The sequence below is a fragment of the Drechmeria coniospora genome, chromosome 01 (assembly GCF_001625195.1).
Source record: "Drechmeria coniospora strain ARSEF 6962 chromosome 01, whole genome shotgun sequence".
Lineage (NCBI taxonomy): Eukaryota > Fungi > Ascomycota > Sordariomycetes > Hypocreales > Ophiocordycipitaceae > Drechmeria > Drechmeria coniospora.
Genome location: NC_054389.1, coordinates 12,415,316 through 12,434,571, shown reverse-complemented (window position 1 = coordinate 12,434,571; position 19,256 = coordinate 12,415,316). Strand labels below are relative to the sequence as shown.

The following is a 19,256-nucleotide window of genomic DNA, read 5'->3' as shown; positions in this document are numbered from 1 at the left end:
GGCGTCCCATGGAGCGCAACAGGATTCATACTTATACAACATCCTCTTATCATTTTTTCTCCTCGTTATTCTGCAGCGCCGGGCGGTTAATACCCACAACACCAACCCGTCCAGGTGCTGGATGGTGGGGGGGGTCCCTCTGCGCTCCAACCACTCGGCCTGGAGAATCCTCATCCACTCGCTCACGATAAGACCTGCGAGTACGGAGTATCACAACATATTACTTACAGTACATGTACACTTGCATGTACTTGCAGTACAAGTAAGTACAACAAGTTTGGATTATTATCAAGTTGCGCTGAACAGAGTAAGTAATACTGATACAGCACTCCGTACTCCGTACTTGCGGTGTACGGAGTATTATTCCTGGCATTATTCCTGGCATTATTCCCGGTATTATTCCTGGCATTATTGCTGGCATTATTGCTGGCATTTTTCCTTGTATTATTGCTGTATTACTGTGCTTACTTGCCTGTACTTGTAGGTACCTGGATACCTGCTCACAGTAAGTACATGTACATGCAGTGCGTGTTCTTAGCATGGCCATCAACAACACCGTCAACAACACCGTCCATCACCCACAACCTACACCATGAACGGCATGGACTCCGTACTGGGTACGAGAATGGCAGAGAAAGACGGCCATTTTCTTCAGGAACGGGACGGATGCAAGTGCACTCTGTTGACACGACCGGCTTCATACCCTGCTCACGGCGTGCCTGTTGACGGTGAAGCAGCCTTTTCCAGTGAGCGCAGAGACAACCAAGACACTAATGACAAGTACATGTACTTGTAATGCTAGGCAAATTGGACCGCCTGTGGTACTGACAAGTACACGACGATGTAACTTCTTGCACACCCACCCCAATACTTACTTACCGACACTTATAGGTAGTAATAATCCTTGCAACAGTAAGTTCAGTACTTACTTACACAACTTCAACTGTTGGCTCGCCCGGCAGCCAACACCAACAGAATGCCACGCAACCCCGCCCCGATGCTTCCGTCACATCGTCTCGACACCACCGTCGCATCTCATTCAACAAGATCATGTCAGAAATTTCCGCGGCCTCATGATCCCTGCTTGTGCCGCCGAAAGAAGCCGCCGAGCGCGCCCATCAAGCCACCCAGCATGTTCGCGTTGCCGCCGTCGGCCGTCTCGGCCCTCATGGCCCCCCGAATCCACCCCGGCAGCTTCCCCCGGATCCGGTCGGTGCCGTAGCGCCGGTCGGCGAGCACAATCGCCGCGTAGTCGCCGCGGTGCCGTATGGCCCGGCCGATGCTCTGGTTCACCGCCCGCATGCAGCCGTTCTCGTAAAAGTCCCGCGCCGCCTGCTTGCCCGCCGCCGCCGCCGCCTCCCCGGCCACGCCCCGGCCGAGGTTGAGCGCCGTCACCGTCGCCTCGACGTGCTCCATCTTCGCCTTCCACTCCGCCGACATGGCGTTGGGGTACGGCAGCCCGACGACGACGACGCACCGGCCCAGCCTGTCGGAGAAGTTGATGCCCTCGGACATCTTGCCCCCGACGACGCTGAGGAGCAGCGCGCCCCCGCTTCGAGTCGCCGCCGACGCCGCCGCCGATGCCTCGCCGCCGAGGATGGCGTCCGAGTATTCCCTCAGCACCTCGTCGCTCGACGCGCCCTTGGTCTCCCTGAGCACCGTCTTCCGCCCTTCGAGCCGCTCCCATATCGATGCCGTCCCTCCCTTCGCCCGCCACACGCCCACCACTTCGTCCAGGTAGCCGTAGCTGGGGAAGAAGACGACGACGCCGTCGGGCACCGCGGCGCACAGGTTCACGAGGGCGAGCCCGAGCTCGCGGATCATGGCCTCGTCGCGCCGCCGCCGGAAGCTAAACTCGAATGCCGGCGCGCCCGGCCGCGTGCCCGCGAGCGTCCAGACGCACAGGTTCTCCTTCGGGATGACGTGTCCGCAGCTGAGCGTCGTGAGCTTGCGCGCCTCGAGCGACGGGAACAGGTGGTGTCTGTAGTCGTCAAACGGCGACATGGTGCCGCCCGCGAGGATGACGGCGCGCGCGCTCGAGGCCACCGACGCAAATGCGTGCGTCGGCGAGAGGAGCAGGTACGACAGCTGCACGTCCGACGTCGAGAGCTTCGCGTAGAAGATGCGCCCTTCGGAGCTCGGGTTCGTGAGCGCCACGAGAAACGACACCAGCGAGTGCAGGACGGGCGTGCCGGCGCGCGCCTCGGCCCCGTCCTTGTCCTTGTCGACGTGCGCCGCGTAGCTCTCGATCTTGTACGCCAGCTTCGACCCTTGAATGTACCGGATCAGCTCAAACATGTTGATCTGGTCAATGTTCTTCGGTCGTGTCAGCTCGTTCGAGTCGACGATGCCATTTTCGTGCTGCCGAGCGTCAGCCTGTGTCGGCCAAGGTCCGTCGTTCGCTCCTCTTCCTCACCTCAAGACCCTGCGCCTTTTCCATCCACTCGCTCAGTCCGTCGATGACGCGCCCGACCCTCCCGACGTTGACGCGGTTCTCGCCCTTGAGCTTCTTCCCGAATCGCTTCACGTAGACGGCCAGCATGCTCCTCGCCCTGCGTAGCTCGCTGAGCTTCATCTCCGCCGCGTGCACGTTGGCCACGGCGTCCATGATGTTGTGCGCCTCGTCGATGATGACGACGTTGCCTTCGAGCTTGATCCCCAGCGCCTCTCGCGCGCTCCGCTGGAGCAGCAGCGGGTACGGCAGCGTGATGATCTCGGCGCCGGTGAGTGCCGCGCGCGAGGCGTAGTACGGGCAGACGGCCAGCGACTTTCCGAGCCGGAAAAGGTCTTCAATGTCCGGCAGCGTCGCGAGGGCCGTGTCGCGGAACTGGTGCGTCTGGCCGAGGAGCTCTTCCCTAGGCACGTACGCGCACTTCTTGCCCCCTTTGTTCTGCTGCAGCTCCGCGCACCGGTCGTTGATGGCCTGGACGGACCCTAGCCGCGACACCGACGGGTTGATGCAGAGCCGCTGCCGAGACGAGAGCGGTAGCATCTTGACGCTTTCCGATGCCGCCGCTTGATCCTTGGCCACCGACGTCGGCAGCGAAGATGGAAACGCCGGTCGACGCAGCTCGGTGATGAACTGCGAGAGCTGCGAGTGCGTTCTCGAGGTGTAATAGATCTACGACCGGTTACCATCGGATACGCATGCGCAGCTCGTGATGTCCTCGCACCTTGATGTCTTCCTTTGGCATGCCCTCGTCGTCGTCGCGCTTTTTCGGCCCCCCGAGGCCCATCCTCTCCAGCACCTCGCGCGATTCCTTGCTGAGGCCGGAGAGCGGATCATTCGCGAGGTCCGGTCCTTCGACGTCGAGGAGCCACTCGGCGTCCTCGTCCTCGGCGCTCTTCGGAACGCCCGCGTCGGCCGCCACCTCGACACGCCTTCGTTTCCGAGCCCGCTGCTCGAGGGCCTTCTCCTTCACCTGAAGGGCTACCAGTCGCTTCTCTCGGTCTTCCCACGCACGAACGAGCTCGTCTCTTTTGCGCTGCAGGAGCTGGTCGACAAGCCACGCCGGTTCACCCTTGAGTGCCTCGCCTGCCGCTCGCAGCTCGGCTTCGTGTCGGGTGGCCTTGTGGTTCCGCAGCCACGTCAACGAGGCACATATGAGAGACAGAGACTTGCCCTGATGCTTGTCAGCAGGAAAGGGGGAGAAGACGAAGAGGGCGAGCCGATGGCTGGCACGCGTACCGTTCCCGTTGGGCTCTCGAGTATACCGACTTGTCCATTGCCAGCCTCCAAGACTTGGTAGACGGTCTTCATGAAGTCGTTCTGCACATCATAGGGCGTGTACGGATGGTGAAAGTCCAGCTTCTCCATGCGATGGGCGACCACTTCAGCGCCATCGGTATCGTTCATGACTGCCAACCAATTTCAACGTCATGCTGCCGAAAGGCGCTGGAAAGTGCAATCTCTATACGGCGAATGGGCTCTACTGTACGTAAGTAGCAACAGTAGAAACAATAGTTGCAGTAGTTGGTAAGTGGGTGTACAGTTAGGTGCACAAGTAAGTAATTAACATGGAGCAAGCACGAGGATTACTGTAGTTGTTGTACGGAGTAAGTAAGTATGTAATTAATACGGAGTGCCGAGATGACGAGGCTGAATCCAAGATGCCCCTCATTGCCGTTCGTCGATTGTGGGGCTGCTGTCAGGCGGCAAGTCACCTGACGTCCCCCCCCCCCATCCATCCCCCCCACCAGCCCGTCCCTACCTCAGGTTAGGGCTGTGCTGCCCTCTCGCGTAACAATTTTCCGATCCGAGCCATCCAAGGGCTAGGCAGGCGTAAAATCATAACCACTCACTTCCAGCAGCCTTCGACGCAAAACATCGGAAAAGCGACAACAGCACCGACGTCGCCATGCCTACCCGAACTTCGAAGACCCGCAAGCAGTACGTTTCCCTGGATGGTTTCTCCTTCGACCCGCGTCGATTCGAGCGCGGTGGACCGTCGATTTCGACTCTCCGCATCGGCGGGAATGGAGGCAACACCAATCGCCGGAGGATATGTTGGGCTAACTTGTTCGCAGTCGCGGCCACGTCTCGGCCGGTAAGGGCCGTGTGGGCAAGCACCGCAAGCACCCCGGTGGTCGTGGTCTCGCCGGTGGTCAGCACCACCACCGTACCAACATGGACAAGGTTCGACGACGCAGAAACGCGAGCGACGAGGACGAGGGCTGACTCCGCGGCAGTACCATCCCGGTTACTTCGGAAAGGTCGGTATGCGGTACTTCCACAAGCAGCAGAACCACTTCTGGAAGCCCGTCATCAACCTCGACAAGGTATATATCTCTCGGAACAGCGTGATGCGGTTGTTTGGAGAAACGGCGGCGACGGCAGCGGCAGCGGCAGTGGCAGCGGCAGCGGCAGCTCAAGATCCAAACATCCGCATCAGTCGCTACCTGGCGACGGGGGAATAATCGCTGACATTTCGACAGCTGTGGACTCTCGTTCCCGCCGAGACCCGCGACCAGTACGTCTCCGGCCAGAAGAAGGACACGGTCCCCGTCCTCGACCTCCTCCCCCTCGGCTACTCCAAGGTCCTCGGCAAGGGCCGCCTGCCCGAAGTCCCCCTGGTTGTGCGCGCGCGGTGGGTGAGCAAGCTGGCGGAGAAGAAGATCAAGGAGGCTGGTGGTGTCGTCGAGCTGGTGGCATAATTTACCAACAAGGCGGTCACGAGTACAACGTGCCTTGGTCGTGCGCTAGGAGTCGGGGTTCAATTGCTTGCGGGATAACAATTCGGGGCCAGTCTTGATGGCGGAAAAATGTCAACTCCATGGCATCCTCTACCCCTGGCCTTTCTTGCATGTTTCGCCCACGGCGCCCGAGGCGTGATTCGCAGGGGAACATTCTGGGTCGGTCGGTTCAAGCATTGCATCGGGACTCCGAGACGGAGTCTTAACGAATACACACAAATCTGCCAGTTGGAGGGCGTCTGCAGCGGGTGAATCGTCGTGATGCGGCATGAACATCGAGAGCGGTACGAAAACAACGGCGGTACGAAAACAACGACGGCAGAACGTGCGACCGAGGCCGGCATCCCATCGTCGGTCGGAAGAGACGGGAGGTAAAGTGGCACGCCATCATGCCCCTCGCTCGGGGGCATGCACATGCGGCAGCGCCGTGTTTGTTTTTCATGTCTCGACCATTCATGGTTTTCTCACATTAGCACTACAGTAATGGCAAGTAGCGCGCCTTGCTTGGTATATCGTAATATGACGTGGTATTTTCATCCTCTGCATCTCCAAAACATGCCCGGCACATGTCAGTCCCATATCCCCTACGCCTGCAGCATGTCCACCTCGTCCTCGTCGTCGTCGGGCCCGTGCTCTTGGCTCCCCTGTCGAGGAAGGGCGAGAAAGTCGTGCTGCAGAGCCTCCTCGGCCGTGATCCTCCGCGAGGGGTCGAGCTCCATGCACCGCTCGAGGAAACGCACGGCCAGCTTCTCGTCGGGCGCGAGGGGCTTGTCCTCGCCGCGACAGGTGCTCCAGAGGATGATCTTCTCCATGGTGAAGCCCTGGGTGCCGATGGTGGGGATGGTGGTCTCGAAGACGCAGCCGTGCAGCAGGCCGGCGGCCTTCATGCGCTTCGAGCCGAAGATGGTGGCAATCTCGATCATGGCCTCGACGTCGTCGGCCGAGTTGAAGAAGGGGAAGCGCTTGGAGAGGATGGTGAGGAGGATGACGCCGACGGACCATATGTCGATGGCCGTCGTCTGCTCGGTGCACTTGAAGAGCACTTCGGGGGCGCGGAAGCCCCTCGTGCCGGCGCGGTTGGCTCGGCGCGACGGGCGGGTGTCGTTCTTGGGGTAGCCCGGCTGAGCGAGGGCCGTCGACTGGGCCCAGACCGAGTTCGCCTGGCGCTGCTTGCGGACCTCGCGCGGCTCGTGGCACAGGCAGGGCTTGCACTCGGAGCCTTCGCGCTCGGCGAGCCCAAAGTCGACGAGGACGCCGTGCTGCGAGGCCGGGTCGTAGAGGAAGTTGGTGGGCTTTATGTCGCGGTGGAGGATCTTGTGGTCGTGGACGCCTTGCAGGGCGGTGAAGAGGGAGCGTAGGTAGATGCCAATGTCCGGCATGGTCATGTCTCGGAAGTAGGATCGAAAGTCGCCGTGGCGGAAGTAGGGTAGGATGGCGACGACCTGGTCGGCGTGGCGGAAGGCCGTGATGAGCGGGCAGACGGAGGCGCAGAGACGCAGGTCGTGGAGGAGCTCGAGCTCGTTGAGGATGCGAGCAGGGCTCGAGGTGACGTATATCTTCTTGATGGCCACGTACCGAGGGCGGTGGTGACGGCGCGGTGAGGAGCGACTGCTCGATCGCTGCTGGCGCCTCAGCGGAGGGGGGGTCCATTTGGAAGCGTCGTCTTTAAAGTCCCAGCTGTTGTCGTAACGGCTGTAGTGGATGTCTTGGGCCTTGAAAACGGTGGAGAAGGTGCCTGGACGCCGGCGTCAGTACGGAGGCATGGCGGATGGGATGGGACGGGACGGGATGGGACGGGACCAGGGAAGCTGACCTTCGCCGATGCGCTTGATGAGACGGTATTTGTCCCGGAAGCCAGGAAAGTCTCGCGTCAAATTGTCCATGTCTGCCTGGACGCTGCTCTCGACGTGTTCGTCGTCGGAGCTCTCGTCCTCCTCATCCTCCTCGTCCTCCTCGTCCTCCTCGTCCTCCTCGTCCTCCTCTCCCGCCGCTTCCTCTTCTTGGGGCTCGGCGTCTTCCGACCGGGGCTCCTCGGTAGCGTCCCGTGCGTCATCGTCGATCATGACCTCTGTTTCTTCCGTCCGAGCGTCCTCGTGGATGTCAAACGGCGGCTCCTGAGGCTGCATGAGCCAGCCTGGCTCGAAAGTCGTGCCCATGATGGTGTCGTCTCCGGGATGAAGTCTGCCCCTGGGCATCCGCAGAAGCGGCGAGACGCTCTCGGCTTATCAGCAGGATCGAGGATGTGCCCGCGGTGAAGCAATTGGCCTGAGCTTGTTATGTTGACGACGCAAGGGTTGCAGCCGCATCGATCCTCGAAGCAGGGAACCTTGCCGCAGCAGATGGTGGGTGGTTGTGTGGCGGGGCTGTCTCTGTACCGTACAGTGTGCCTTTGGCGTATCGACGTGGTGTTGATTAGTTGCGTGTGCTGTAATGACTGTTATGAGTGCCACACGCTAAAGGTACAGGTACATGCCATTGTGGTGGAGATGCGCTTGTGCTCCGTACAAGCGTCGGCAGATACATGTACAGTATACCGTTGCGTGCCATGCAGTTGTGTACCTAGTAATGAATGTACCGCATGGACTAGCAGGCGAGATGTACTCTGTGTACATTTGCAGCACGTACAGCGCGGGTGCACTCACTAATACAGTGCGAATGCACTCACTAAGTGTGGTGGTCGTGGTGGATGTGGACAGGGGTGTTGGTTGGTGCTGGGCCGTTGGCTGGGCCTGACGCGCCAGGGCTCAGTGGCAGGCTGCGGGGGGCTTGAGACAGCGCGAAACAAAACAAAAACACCCCTGCGTTGCCCAGGGACATGCCACCATCACCACCACCAATCTTCCCCCTCAGCATCACGAAATCATCATCATCACGACAAGGCGATTGAGAGTTATCGCGTCCGTCCCAGCCGCCCGCGGAGACGGTCCCGCAACGACATCGAAACCAGTGCACCGCCGCCGGTGTGCCGCCATGGCCATGATGAATTTCGACATCAACGATGCTCTCAAGCACTACATGTCGGATCCGACGACGATATCGACGCCCGAAGCCGATGGCGCCCTCCTCGAGTGCGAAAACGACCCCGAGGGCCTCACTAATCCCGTCATCAATCCGGTCCTCAACCCCATCATCGATGCCGTCGCCGACAACCCCGACGCCATGATGCGTCCCCAGCACGTCGACTCGCTGCAGTTTCTCCTCAAGTGAGCCCGCCGCTTGCTCGCCTCGTCCCTCGACGTGCCCGCTGACCCGTCAGGTACACGTCCGTCTTGCCGACGCACGCTCTGAGCAAGATCTTCGACCTCGTCATGAGCGGGCTCGCCGCCGAGGCCGACGCCATCAGCAACGACATCGACTCCCCCGACGAGCAGGACACGCTCGCCCACCACAAGCAGCTTCTCGAGATGTACGGCTTCCTGCTGCAGTGGACCATCGCCGCCGTCGAGGCCAAGGCGGCCGAGAAGTCGTCGGTACCCGCCGCCCGGAGCCGAGGCAAGCCCAAAAAGGGCACCAAGGACGATTCGTGGGACTCGGCGACGCAGCTGCAGGCGGCACTCGAGGTCATGTGCAAGGTCTTGAAGCTCAAGCTCGCCAAGATCTTCCTTACCACGAGCGAGCGCGACACCTTCATCGGCCTGCTCACCCGGCCCGTCTACATGATCCTCGAGAGCGAGCAGCGCACCAAGATGACGCCGATCCGCATGCACTGCTTCAAGGTGCTCTGCGTCGCCGTCAAGCATCACGGTCACGGATACGGTAGGTCCCCCCCCGTCGGCCAACGGCGATGCCTCGGCGTCAGGCGCGGTGCTGACGAGCATAGCGGCACAAATCAACGTCATCCAGAACCTCACGTACTTTGAGCACCTCTCCGAGCCCATGGCCGAGTTCCTGCACATCCTCGCCGAGACGTACGACTACCCCCAGCTCACCGACGAGCTGCTGAGGGAAATCAGCAACAAGGAGTTCAACTCCAACGACACGCGGGGGCCCAAGTCCATCTCGGCCTTTATCGCGAAGCTCTCGGAGCTCGCGCCTCGGCTCGTCATCAAGCAGATGACCATGCTCGCGAAGCAGCTCGACAGCGAGTCTCACACCCTCCGCTGCGCCCTCATCGAGGTCTGCGGCAACATGGTCGCCCACCTCAGCCGGCAGGACGAGCGCAGCGAGAACCACAAGTCGCAGCTGAACGCCTTCTTCGACGTGCTCGAGGAGCGGTTCCTCGACGTCAACCCCTACTGTCGCTGCCGCACCCTGCAGGTGTACATGAGGCTGTGCGAGCTCGAGCAAAAGTTCCCCAAGCGCCGGCAGAAGGCGGCCGAGCTCGCGTGCCGGAGCCTCGAGGACAAGAGCAGCAACGTGCGCAGGAACGCCATCAAGCTGCTGGGCACGCTCGTCAAGACGCACCCCTTCACCGTCATGCACGGCGCCCAGCTCTCCCGCAAGGAGTGGCAGCAGCGCCACGACAAGGTCGAGGAGGAGCTCAACGCCCTGCAGCCGCCCCCGGGCATGCCGGGCCTGGGGGGCGTCAACGAGGCCAACGTGACGGTCGACAACGATCTCCTAGACGAGGCCACCGAGGTCGGCTCGCCGCAGAAGCCGCAGCGGCCGATGACGGACGAGGACAGGGCGGCGGCCGTCCGCAAGGCGAGGGAGGATGCGGCGACGGGCGAGGCCATCGAGAAGCTCACGCTCACGAGGCGGTACTACAACGAGGCCCTCAAGTTCATCGACGTGCTGCACGACGCGACGGCCATCGTCTGCCAGCTGCTCGGCTCCAAGAACAAGAGCGAGGTCATCGAGGCCATCGACTACTTCGAGATCGGCGACGCCTACAACATCGAGCAGAACAAGCTCGGCATCAGACGCATGCTGCGCCTCATCTGGACCAAGGGCAACAGCGACGAGGGCAAGGGCGTGCAGATGCACCTCATCGAGTGCTACCGGAGGCTCTTCTTCGAGGCGCCCGAGACCTTTAGCCCCAACGACGCGGCCAACTACGTCGCGCGCAACATGATCAGCCTGACCTTTGGCGCCACGCCGGCCGAGCTGACGTCGCTCGAGCAGCTGCTGGCGACGATGATGGACGCCGGCATCATCCCCGACGTGGTCGTCTCGAAGCTGTGGCAGGTCTACGGCGTCCAGAGGCGGGAGATTTCGCGGACCCAGCGGCGCGGCGCCATCATCGTGCTCGGCATGCTCGCCACGGCGAACCCCGAGATCGTCATCGGCGAGATCGAGACGATGCTGCGGACCGGGCTCGGGTCCCACGGCCGCGACGACCTGCAGCTGGCCAAGTACACGTGCATCGCCCTGCGCCGCATCAACCCCGTCGGCCGCCAGGCGAAGGAGTCGACGGCCAAGTTTGCCCGCCTGCCCAACGACCACGCCGTCTGCCGGCGGTTGGCGGCCATCAGCGAGGTGCCGTCGGACAGCAAGGAGTGGTACGGCGTCGCCGAGCAGGCCATCAACGCCATCTACGCCATCTCGAAGCACCCGGACACGCTCTGCTCGGCCATGATCCGGCGCAAGACGCGGCAGGTGTTTGGCCGCGGCCGGTCGCCGTCGCCCGCGCGGCCGGCCACGAGCGACGAGACGCGGCCGGTGCCGGACCTCGCCGACGCGACGACGCAGCCGGGCCACCAGGCGCCGTCGCCGTCGCCGTCGCCGCCGAGGAAGCGCGACAAGGCCGTCGCGCTCTCGCAGCTGCTCTTCGTCGTCGGCCACGTCGCCATCAAGCAGATTGTCCACCTCGAGCTGTGCGAGCTCGACTTTAAGCGCAGGAAGCAGGAGAAGGAGAAGATGGCGGGCGGCAAGACGGACAAGGAAAAGGAGGACGCCGACGAGCTGGATCTCATCGGCGGCACGACCGAGGACGACTTCACCGAGGCCATGGCGCACATCCGGGAGCGCGAGCTGCTGTACGGGCCGAGCTCGCTGCTCGCCCTCTTCGGGCCGCTCGTGTCGGACGTCTGCGCCAAGAACAACGTGCACGCCGACAAGGGCCTGCAGGCGGCGGCGACGCTGTGCCTCGCGAAGCTCATGTGCGTGTCGTCGGAGTACTGCGAGGCCAACCTGCCGCTCCTCATCACCATCATGGAGCGCTCGCCCGACGCGACGGTGCGGTCCAACGCCGTCATCGCCCTCGGCGACATGGCCGTGTGCTTCAACCACCTCATCGACGAGAACACGGACTTTCTCTACCGCCGGCTCGCCGACGACGACGCGTCGGTGAAGCGGACCTGCCTCATGACGCTGACCTTTTTGATCCTCGCCGGCCAGGTCAAGGTCAAGGGCCAGCTGGGCGAGATGGCCAAGTGCCTCGAGGACGAGGACCGGCGGATCGCCGACCTCGCGAGGATGTTCTTCACCGAGCTCAGCACCAAGGACAACGCCGTGTACAACCACTTTGTCGACATGTTCAGCCTGCTGAGCGCCGGCGGCCGCATGGACGAGGAAGCCTTCCGGCGCATCATCCGCTTCCTGCTCGGCTTCGTGGAAAAGGCAAGTACCAGCTCCGCTCGGACGAATTCGCCCGCTGACCGACGGCCGCAGGACAAGCACGCCAAGCAGCTCGCCGAGAAGCTCGCGGCAAGGTTGGCGCGCTGCGAGACGGAGAGGCAGTGGAACGACGTCGCCTTTGCGCTCGGGCTGCTGCCGCACAAGAACGAGGAGATATCGAAGCTCGTGTCGGACGGGTTCCGAGTCGTCCAGACGGCCGCGTAGGGCGCATGACGGGCATCATGTCGCATGGTGGACGGAGTTTGGTTGCTTTCACACGACATGTACACTTACCAAGCTGACGTTGTGGGCTGCTCATGAGTACAATCGATTTACGCACATGGCATGACCAATTCTTTCCCGTCGTACGCGTGCAGTTGGACGAGATATATCCAAGACTGGCCGACGTCGACGTGGTCTTATTGAATGGGAGGACATGAAGCGTCACCATACACTATTGTTGAATGCGTCACCGAGGATGCCGTTGACATTGTGCCACTCCTTGCAGTAGAGAAGGGAAGCGAACAAGTTGCAGTAGAGCGATGAATGCACAGTCATTGATGAATTCTATCATGAGAAGCATGTGCCTATTTGCTCGTCCATTGTAGGACGATGACCAGCGTGTATAGGGTAGCTTCCCTGGCTGCGCCCGTACCGATGCTAGCCGTACTACTCAGTACGGAGAGGAAGATTTCCGCCGTCGTACGGCAAAAGGAGATGTCAATTAAACGGTCAACGGTGCGATGATGAATACATGATTATTTTACCTTTGTGCATCCTGTACCGCCAATGATGGCTCTCAACTCGGGAAGCGCCAACAGGTCGGAGTTGCATGTAGAAGCCAACATGATGATTTCTACCATCGTATTTATTGATCCATGAGGAGCCCCTCTTCTCCCGTGAGAGACTGTCTCCTAGAGGCTAGCCTTGTACTTATGAGCAGCCTCGTCACATGACCCATATATATGACTCCTGGCAGTAGGAGTACGTTGGAACAGAGCACTCATCAACCATGCAGCGTTGCTGTCCCAAACTCCCCAGACCAAAGACGAACAGGTGCGGAACTTGATCTACAGGTGCTCGCCTCGTGCTGTAGCCGTCACTATCTAGGTTGCTTGGATGCCTCGCAGAAAGCTCTGGCCCCGAGGCACATGAAAGTGAACAGCAGCAAAGGCCATCCGAGTCACGAAGCAAAATGGACGACAGGGCATAGAGGCAGGCCTTCGGGCGAAAGATGGCCCAACGCATCCTCTGGAATAACGGTCATTCGAAACATGGCCAAGAATTGATGGAGCAAGATTGATGGAGCAACTTGATGGAGCAACACGAGCAGCATCACTGTAGGAGCTGGTAGGTGTGCTCCGTACATGCAAGTATGTGCAGTACTGTGCCACTGTAGTTACAGCACTCACAGTACTAGCTACCTAGTAGTTATAGGTGTCCGTTGACGGCAACCATCTCGCCCGCCTTGCCACTCAGGGCGCCGGATCCCGTATTACCTAATCCAAGCCAGGGGCGCACTAGGGGGAGGTGGCTGTTGCGCTGTGGCGTAGATTCTGCGACCTCCCCATCATCGTCTTCTTCGTACTCTCTGCGCTGGTTCTCCGTATTTATACTTGTGATGGAGTACTGTATACTTGCATGTACTTGTGCTCGTTCCGCTGGCAAGTACTCCGTGCAGCTCTACAAGTGCAAATAGTGACTGTGGCATCGTTCACCGTGCAGGCCAGGACGAGCCAGAACAAGCAGCGCCATCTCTCGCCATTACTCAATTGCTTCCACACAGATAATCCAAACGACTTTCTTCCGTATGCCAGCGTCTATGGAGCATCGGCTGCGTAGCCCGACAATTTTGGTGAGTACGACGTGATGTATTCGTCGATGATGTGCTGCTATATCCTCCGTGCAAACGACCAATTTACAGCACTGGACAGTACTTGCCTAGCAGTGTCGTAGGTGTTAACAGGCGGTACAGAGTACTTGCGTCTCCCGTACAGGTACTTGGTTAGGTGCAAGTAATACGGAGTAGTACGTGCAAGTATAGTACGTGCAAGTAATAGTAGGTTTGAGTACGGAGTACGGAGTACTTGCATCTCCCTGTACTGGTACTTACCGTAGTTGGGTGTACCCCGTACATGTGCAAGTAATAGTACATGTAAGTAATTAATCCGTACACCTACCAGTATTGATACTGCACAGCAAGCAAGTACTTACTGTGCACACCAGTATGGAGTACAGTATTACAGAATGAATACAACAAACACATGCACGAGCATGCTCTGAACAGATATTAAATCCCTTCTGTGCAACCCCAGGCTACAAGTTCAAGTTCCTACACCTAGTACCGAGTGTTTTTCCAATAGAGTACTCCGTACTCCGTACTCCGTACAGTAGTAGCAAGTACATACTGTACAACGTACATGTACATACTGTACAACGTACATACTGTACAACGTACATACTGTACAACGTACATGTACATACTGTACAACGTACATGTACATACTCCGTACTGTACAACGTACATGTACTTACTTACAAGTACACAGACCAAGCCCCTCAAATCACCTGACGTTCCACGTGTGCTTCAAGGCCGTCATGCTTGTCTCGCCACTCGACTCGCGAGCGCCCGAGGGACCTTTGGCACTACCGGATGCGGTAGCTGACGTTCGTTGCCGACTCGACACCCGGCTGCCACCAAAGTAGCTCTTCATGAGAGGGCCCACGGCCGACGAACATACTGGCACAATCATCTGACCCGACAGACACCGAGCTATTTGTTTTGTTCATTTCTTTCTTTCCCATCGAGGGCTCGAAGACGACGAGCTTCTCGCCCCGACCGATTGGTTCTTCGACCGCGACCTAGTGCACTCCTGTCCTCGACAGCGTCGAGGCTGGCCGTCGAGCATCATCGTTGCCGCTCCTCGAGAGACCTCACAGACGGCGAGGCAGGCCATGGGCTTGGATCGTGCTCGTGCGCCGAGTAGGACCGCGACCGGGGACGTCTTTTAGGTGCGTCGTCCGCCTACCGACGTGGACGGGATGACGGCTGACATTGAACCCTCCCCCCCCTCTCTAGCATCACCCAACATCGTTTGTCCCATATCTTTTCCCATCGACGCAGGCCCCGACCCGACATGTACGACAAGGTCGTCTCGCTGGGCTCCCGCCTGCACTACCCCATCACCATCACGAAGCTCCTCAAGTCGCCCGGCGACGCCCTCCGGAAGCAGGAGAACATTGTCGAGTACAAGTTCGGCTGGCGGCGCCGCGTCAACGACGACGAGTGGGTCGACGAGACGACCTACACCGAGTTCGACAGCCCGGCCGAGGGCAAGCTCAAGGAATGGCGCATCCGCGAGGGCCAGGTCATCGGCGCCGACACGCCCTGCATGACGGTCGAGGAGGCGTGCGGGCACGAGGTCCAGATCCAGGGCCTCTGCAGCCTCTGCGGCGCCGACATGACCGAGGTCAACTGGGCGAGCGAGGAAAAGGACACGGACCGGGCCATGATCAACATGACGCACGACCAGACGGGCCTCATGGTCAGCGAGAACGTGGCCAAAAAGGCCGAGCACGACACCCAGAGGCGCCTGCTCCGCCAGCGCAAGCTCAGCCTTGTCGTCGACCTCGACCAGACCATCATCCACGCCTGCATCGAGCCGACCATCGGCGAGTGGCAGGCCGACCCGTCGAACCCGAACCACCAGTCGGTCGAGGACGTCAAGAGCTTCCAGCTCAACGATGACGGCCCCGCCGGCCTCGCCAGCGGCTGCACCTATTACATCAAGCTGCGACCGGGCCTGCGGGACTTCCTCCGCGAGGTGGCCGCCATGTACGAGCTGCACGTATACACCATGGGCACGCGCGCCTACGCGCTCAACATTGCCCGCATCGTCGACCCCGACCGGAAGCTGTTCGGGAACCGCGTCATCAGCCGGGACGAGAACGGCAACATCACGTCCAAGAGCCTGCAGCGCCTCTTCCCCGTGAGCACGAACATGGTGGTCATCATCGACGACCGCGCCGACGTCTGGCCGAGGAACCGGCCGAACCTGATCAAGGTCGTGCCGTACGACTTCTTCAAGGGCATTGGCGATATCAACTCCAGCTTCCTGCCGAAGCGCACCGACATCCTCCCGGCCGCCTCGCCCCAACCGCTCGCCGCCGCCGCCGCCGCCGCCGCCGCCGCCCCCGACGCCCAGGGGGGCTCGCCCGAGGCCAAGGCGTCGCCCCTCGACGAGCTCGCGCGCATGGGCGGCGCCGACGACGAGGCGAGCCTCGAGCTGCAGGCGCGGGAGCAGGAGAAGACGCTCGAGAAGCAGCTCGTCGACCGGCCGCTGCTGCACATGCAGGAGGAGCTCGACAAGGAGGATGAGCTCTCGGCCCAGGCCTCGGACGACGCCGGCGGCGCGCCCGCCCACCACGCCCGCCACCGGCTGCTGAGCGACGACGACGAGGAGCTCATGGCGCTGCAGGACCACCTCACCGACCTGCACACGGCCTTTTACGAGACGTACGACCGGCGACGTGACGACCGGAAGCAGTCGGAACCGACGCACCCGCCGGGGCACGCGAGGGTGCGCAGGAGGTCCGTCGACGACGGTGTCGACCTGTCCATGGTGCCCGACGTCGGTGACATCCTCGACGAGCTCAAGTCCAACGTGCTCTCGGGCCTCGTCATCGTCCTCTCGGGCCTCGTGCCGCTCGGCGTCGACGTCGAGAGCTCCGAGATCGGCATGCAGGCCCAGAACTTTGGCGCCCAGGTGCTCGACGGCGTCTCCCGACGCGTCACCCACCTCGTCGTCTCGACGTCGCGGCCGCGGACGAAAAAGGTGCAGCAGGCGGCCAAGATTCCGACCATCAAGATCGTGAACCAGAACTGGCTCGTCGACTGCCTCAGCCAGTGGCGCCGGCTGGAGGAGAGCCCCTACTTTTTGGACATTCTCGACCAGGACCGCGAAAAGTCGGACGACTCGACGGAGCCCTCGTCCGAGGCCGAGGACGAGGAGGCCAACGATCTTAAGGGCTTCGACTGGGACATGGCCGACAAGGACCTCGAGGAGTTTCTCGACGACGACGGCGACGACAACGACGACGACGACGGCGGCGATGAGGACGAGTCGGACGGCGCCGAGAGCGGCGGCGACGCGGAAACGGCGAGCGTCGGCACGACGGATTCACGCAAGGCCCGGAAGCGGAAGAAGGCGGCCGACGGCGACGACTCGGACGCCGACGGCAGCGTCGCCGGGGAGAGTCTGCTGGCCAAGAAGCAGCGCCTGTCGCGCGGCAGAGGCACGTCGGCGCTGCGGTCGGTGCAGACGCTCAACAACGGGGATTCGGCGAGCAACGGCGATGGCGCATCGCAGACGACGCACGACAACTTTGACGACGACCTCGAGAGGGACCTGCTGGCAGAGCTGGAGGCGGCCGAAGCGTAGCGCGTAGCCCGTCGGGCGCCGCGGCATCGCCGTCTCACGAGACCATGTGGCTTCACCAACTTTGCATATCTGATCTGCGTTTTCTACGAGACGACGGCATGGCGATGGGATTGGCTTCGGAGCGTCTTGTATGGGGGCCGACGGAGTCTGGATTGCGTTGCTTTGCAGGGAAAATTCGTCCGTGTTCGAAGCAGTCTAGTAATTATACCCCGCATCGAATGCAGATCCTGGGTGCATGCCCGCGGCGTGGGTGATGTGACGTGAGGGCGTTGTCATCTGGGACGAGCCCGTCAAGGCCGTCAAGGCCTATCAAGGCCCGTCAAGGCCTATCAAGGCCCGTCAAGGCCTGCTTCACACAATGTTCCATCCGGACAGTAGGTGAACGGCGACACTCCTGGACAGCCGGCCATGGATGCCGCGGGGACGTCGTTGACGGCTGCACCGCATCGGTTCGCCGAGCAAGCCGAAACGTGCCATGCGAGACGAACATGATCGACTTGTTCGTCGTTCGCCGTGGCCCGACAGGCTCCGTGTCCGTGTGTGACTGGCACAAGGGCGGAATCGGAATCGGATGCAGTCACGCGAGGAGCCCGGGACCGCTCGTGGGAGTAGGTCGAGATGGCCGGGGTTGGACAAAGCGAATGACATTTCTTGGCCATCGACGTCGGCGTTTCACCACCTGCTTCGTCCGTCCGTCCGTATATACAAGTCCATGACGCCCTCCCCAATCACTCTTCCGTCGGTGCGGGGGCCACGGCAAACGTCGGTCTCACAAATCTGCTCGAGCCTGTCAGTGATGGAGCTCGGCGTCACCGAAGGAGAAGGGCGGCGCACCTATCGCTATGGTACACTTTGGTGTTCTCGCCCATGAGGGCCTTTTCGCGCTTCTGGTCGGCCAAGTAGCGCCGCACCTGGTCCCGGTCCTCCTCTGCTTGAAGGAGGGGAATGAGGTGGATGCGCGCCCACATCTTTTCCCGCGCGAGTTCGCTGCGAAGGGGGAGGCGTCCATGTCAGTGACTGGGGGCCGGCCGGGTTGCGGGGGAGGGCAGACGTACTTGGCTTCGCGGATGCCGTGGACCAGCTTGTACCAGCCGTAGCCCATGACGGCGCCCATGCCAAGCAGGAGGATGCCGGGGCGGAAGCCCTTGGCAGGGAGATTGCGCTGCGGTGCATTGTCAGATTGATTTGAAACCGCTGCGTTTGCTCTGCTTCCTTCATCCTAGCAGCTTCCGCTCCTCGGGGCGGGCAAGCGCACAAGTGGCTCACGCCGACCATCGAGGTTGCAGCTGGAATTCGAAGCTCAAGCGGAAGCTGAGGATGGAGAATGAAGGCTGGCAGTTGAGGCCGGGAGCTGATGCCGGGAGCTGCGTTCAGGCGTACCTTGTACTGGACGGGCTCGTACCCGCCCTTTGGCGGCATGTCCTGCACCATGTTGGGCAAATGTCGCTTTGTCGTTCCCCTGGTCGATGGATGGGTATCAAATTCGAAAGGGACGTCGTTTCTCGCCGCCGCTACCGTCGCGGTGAATGAGGTGGAAACAGTTTGGCCGTCCGTCGTCGGGCTTGAGGCTGTGGTGGATGTTGTTTTCGGGAGCCATGGAAATAGCCGGATTACGTAATACGTCCACCACCTCAACCACCTCACAGTAGGAGAGCGAGCATCTTGCGAGCGATCTGCCGTCTCTAGCAATCCGAGTCGCCGATGATTGCCACGTCGTGCATCTTGCGAGCGATCTGCCGTCTCTAGCATTCCGAGTTGCCGATGATTGCCACGTCGTCCGTTGCCGAGTTTGACGACAAAGCCATCCGAAACCCGAAACAATCCGAAATGAAAGATGAACCAGTCAGGTGGAAAACGAGGCAGGTGGAAAGCGACGAGTGTCGATGGCTTCCAACGTTCAGATCAAGCATGTGCCAAGCTGGCCTGTGAGGAGGAGGATCCCCAGTGTGTACTTGTGCGTCCATTTTCCTCCCGAGATGCATCCATCTGTGGTTGCGATGGACCCTTTATGCGCTCTATACTCGTATATACAAGCCCACTGGTTGTTGTCATGGTTGCCGTCATGGTTGCCGTCATGGTTGCCGTCATGGCGTCGCCGTAGGCGAGGGGCTTTGGGCGTAATAG

The 19,256-nt window shown here is 60.8% G+C and overlaps 6 protein-coding genes across 6 annotated transcripts; 3 read left to right on the top strand and 3 right to left on the bottom strand.

Annotated features, from left to right (window-relative positions):
* Nucleotides 1-1,071: 1,071 nt before the first annotated feature.
* DCS_03280 (uncharacterized protein) lies at nucleotides 1,072-3,856 on the bottom strand (the record flags this gene model as incomplete). Its single annotated transcript, XM_040800602.1, has 4 exons — nucleotides 1,072-2,361; nucleotides 2,417-3,121; nucleotides 3,174-3,623; nucleotides 3,689-3,856. 4 exons carry the CDS (start codon nucleotides 3,854-3,856, stop codon nucleotides 1,072-1,074), a joined length of 2,613 nt encoding a protein of 870 aa, XP_040661485.1.
* A 502-nt stretch (nucleotides 3,857-4,358) lies between these two features.
* On the top strand, nucleotides 4,359-5,154 carry DCS_03279 (putative RPL28-60S large subunit ribosomal protein L27a.e; the record flags this gene model as incomplete). Its single annotated transcript, XM_040800601.1, has 4 exons — nucleotides 4,359-4,390; nucleotides 4,528-4,636; nucleotides 4,690-4,779; nucleotides 4,936-5,154. 4 exons carry the CDS (start codon nucleotides 4,359-4,361, stop codon nucleotides 5,152-5,154), a joined length of 450 nt encoding a protein of 149 aa, XP_040661484.1.
* Nucleotides 5,155-5,777: 623 nt separating this feature from the next.
* Nucleotides 5,778-7,349, bottom strand: DCS_03278 (serine/threonine protein kinase Hsk1; the record flags this gene model as incomplete). Its single annotated transcript, XM_040800600.1, has 2 exons — nucleotides 5,778-6,928; nucleotides 7,007-7,349. The coding sequence occupies 2 exons, from the start codon at nucleotides 7,347-7,349 to the stop codon at nucleotides 5,778-5,780; spliced, it is 1,494 nt and encodes a 497-aa protein (XP_040661483.1).
* Nucleotides 7,350-8,163: 814 nt separating this feature from the next.
* Nucleotides 8,164-11,916, top strand: DCS_03277 (condensin complex component cnd1; the record flags this gene model as incomplete). The annotated part of the gene is made up of 5 exons (XM_040800599.1): nucleotides 8,164-8,396; nucleotides 8,450-8,949; nucleotides 9,014-10,611; nucleotides 10,654-10,731; nucleotides 10,897-11,916. 5 exons carry the CDS (start codon nucleotides 8,164-8,166, stop codon nucleotides 11,914-11,916), a joined length of 3,429 nt encoding a protein of 1,142 aa, XP_040661482.1.
* A 2,912-nt stretch (nucleotides 11,917-14,828) lies between these two features.
* DCS_03276 (RNA polymerase II CTD phosphatase Fcp1) lies at nucleotides 14,829-17,132 on the top strand (the record flags this gene model as incomplete). The annotated part of the gene is made up of 1 exon (XM_040800598.1): nucleotides 14,829-17,132. The coding sequence occupies one exon, from the start codon at nucleotides 14,829-14,831 to the stop codon at nucleotides 17,130-17,132; it is 2,304 nt and encodes a 767-aa protein (XP_040661481.1).
* Nucleotides 17,133-17,860: 728 nt separating this feature from the next.
* DCS_03275 (uncharacterized protein) lies at nucleotides 17,861-18,563 on the bottom strand (the record flags this gene model as incomplete). The annotated part of the gene is made up of 4 exons (XM_040800597.1): nucleotides 17,861-17,909; nucleotides 17,967-18,119; nucleotides 18,188-18,294; nucleotides 18,399-18,563. 4 exons carry the CDS (start codon nucleotides 18,561-18,563, stop codon nucleotides 17,861-17,863), a joined length of 474 nt encoding a protein of 157 aa, XP_040661480.1.
* Between the last annotated feature and the right edge of the window lie 693 nt (nucleotides 18,564-19,256).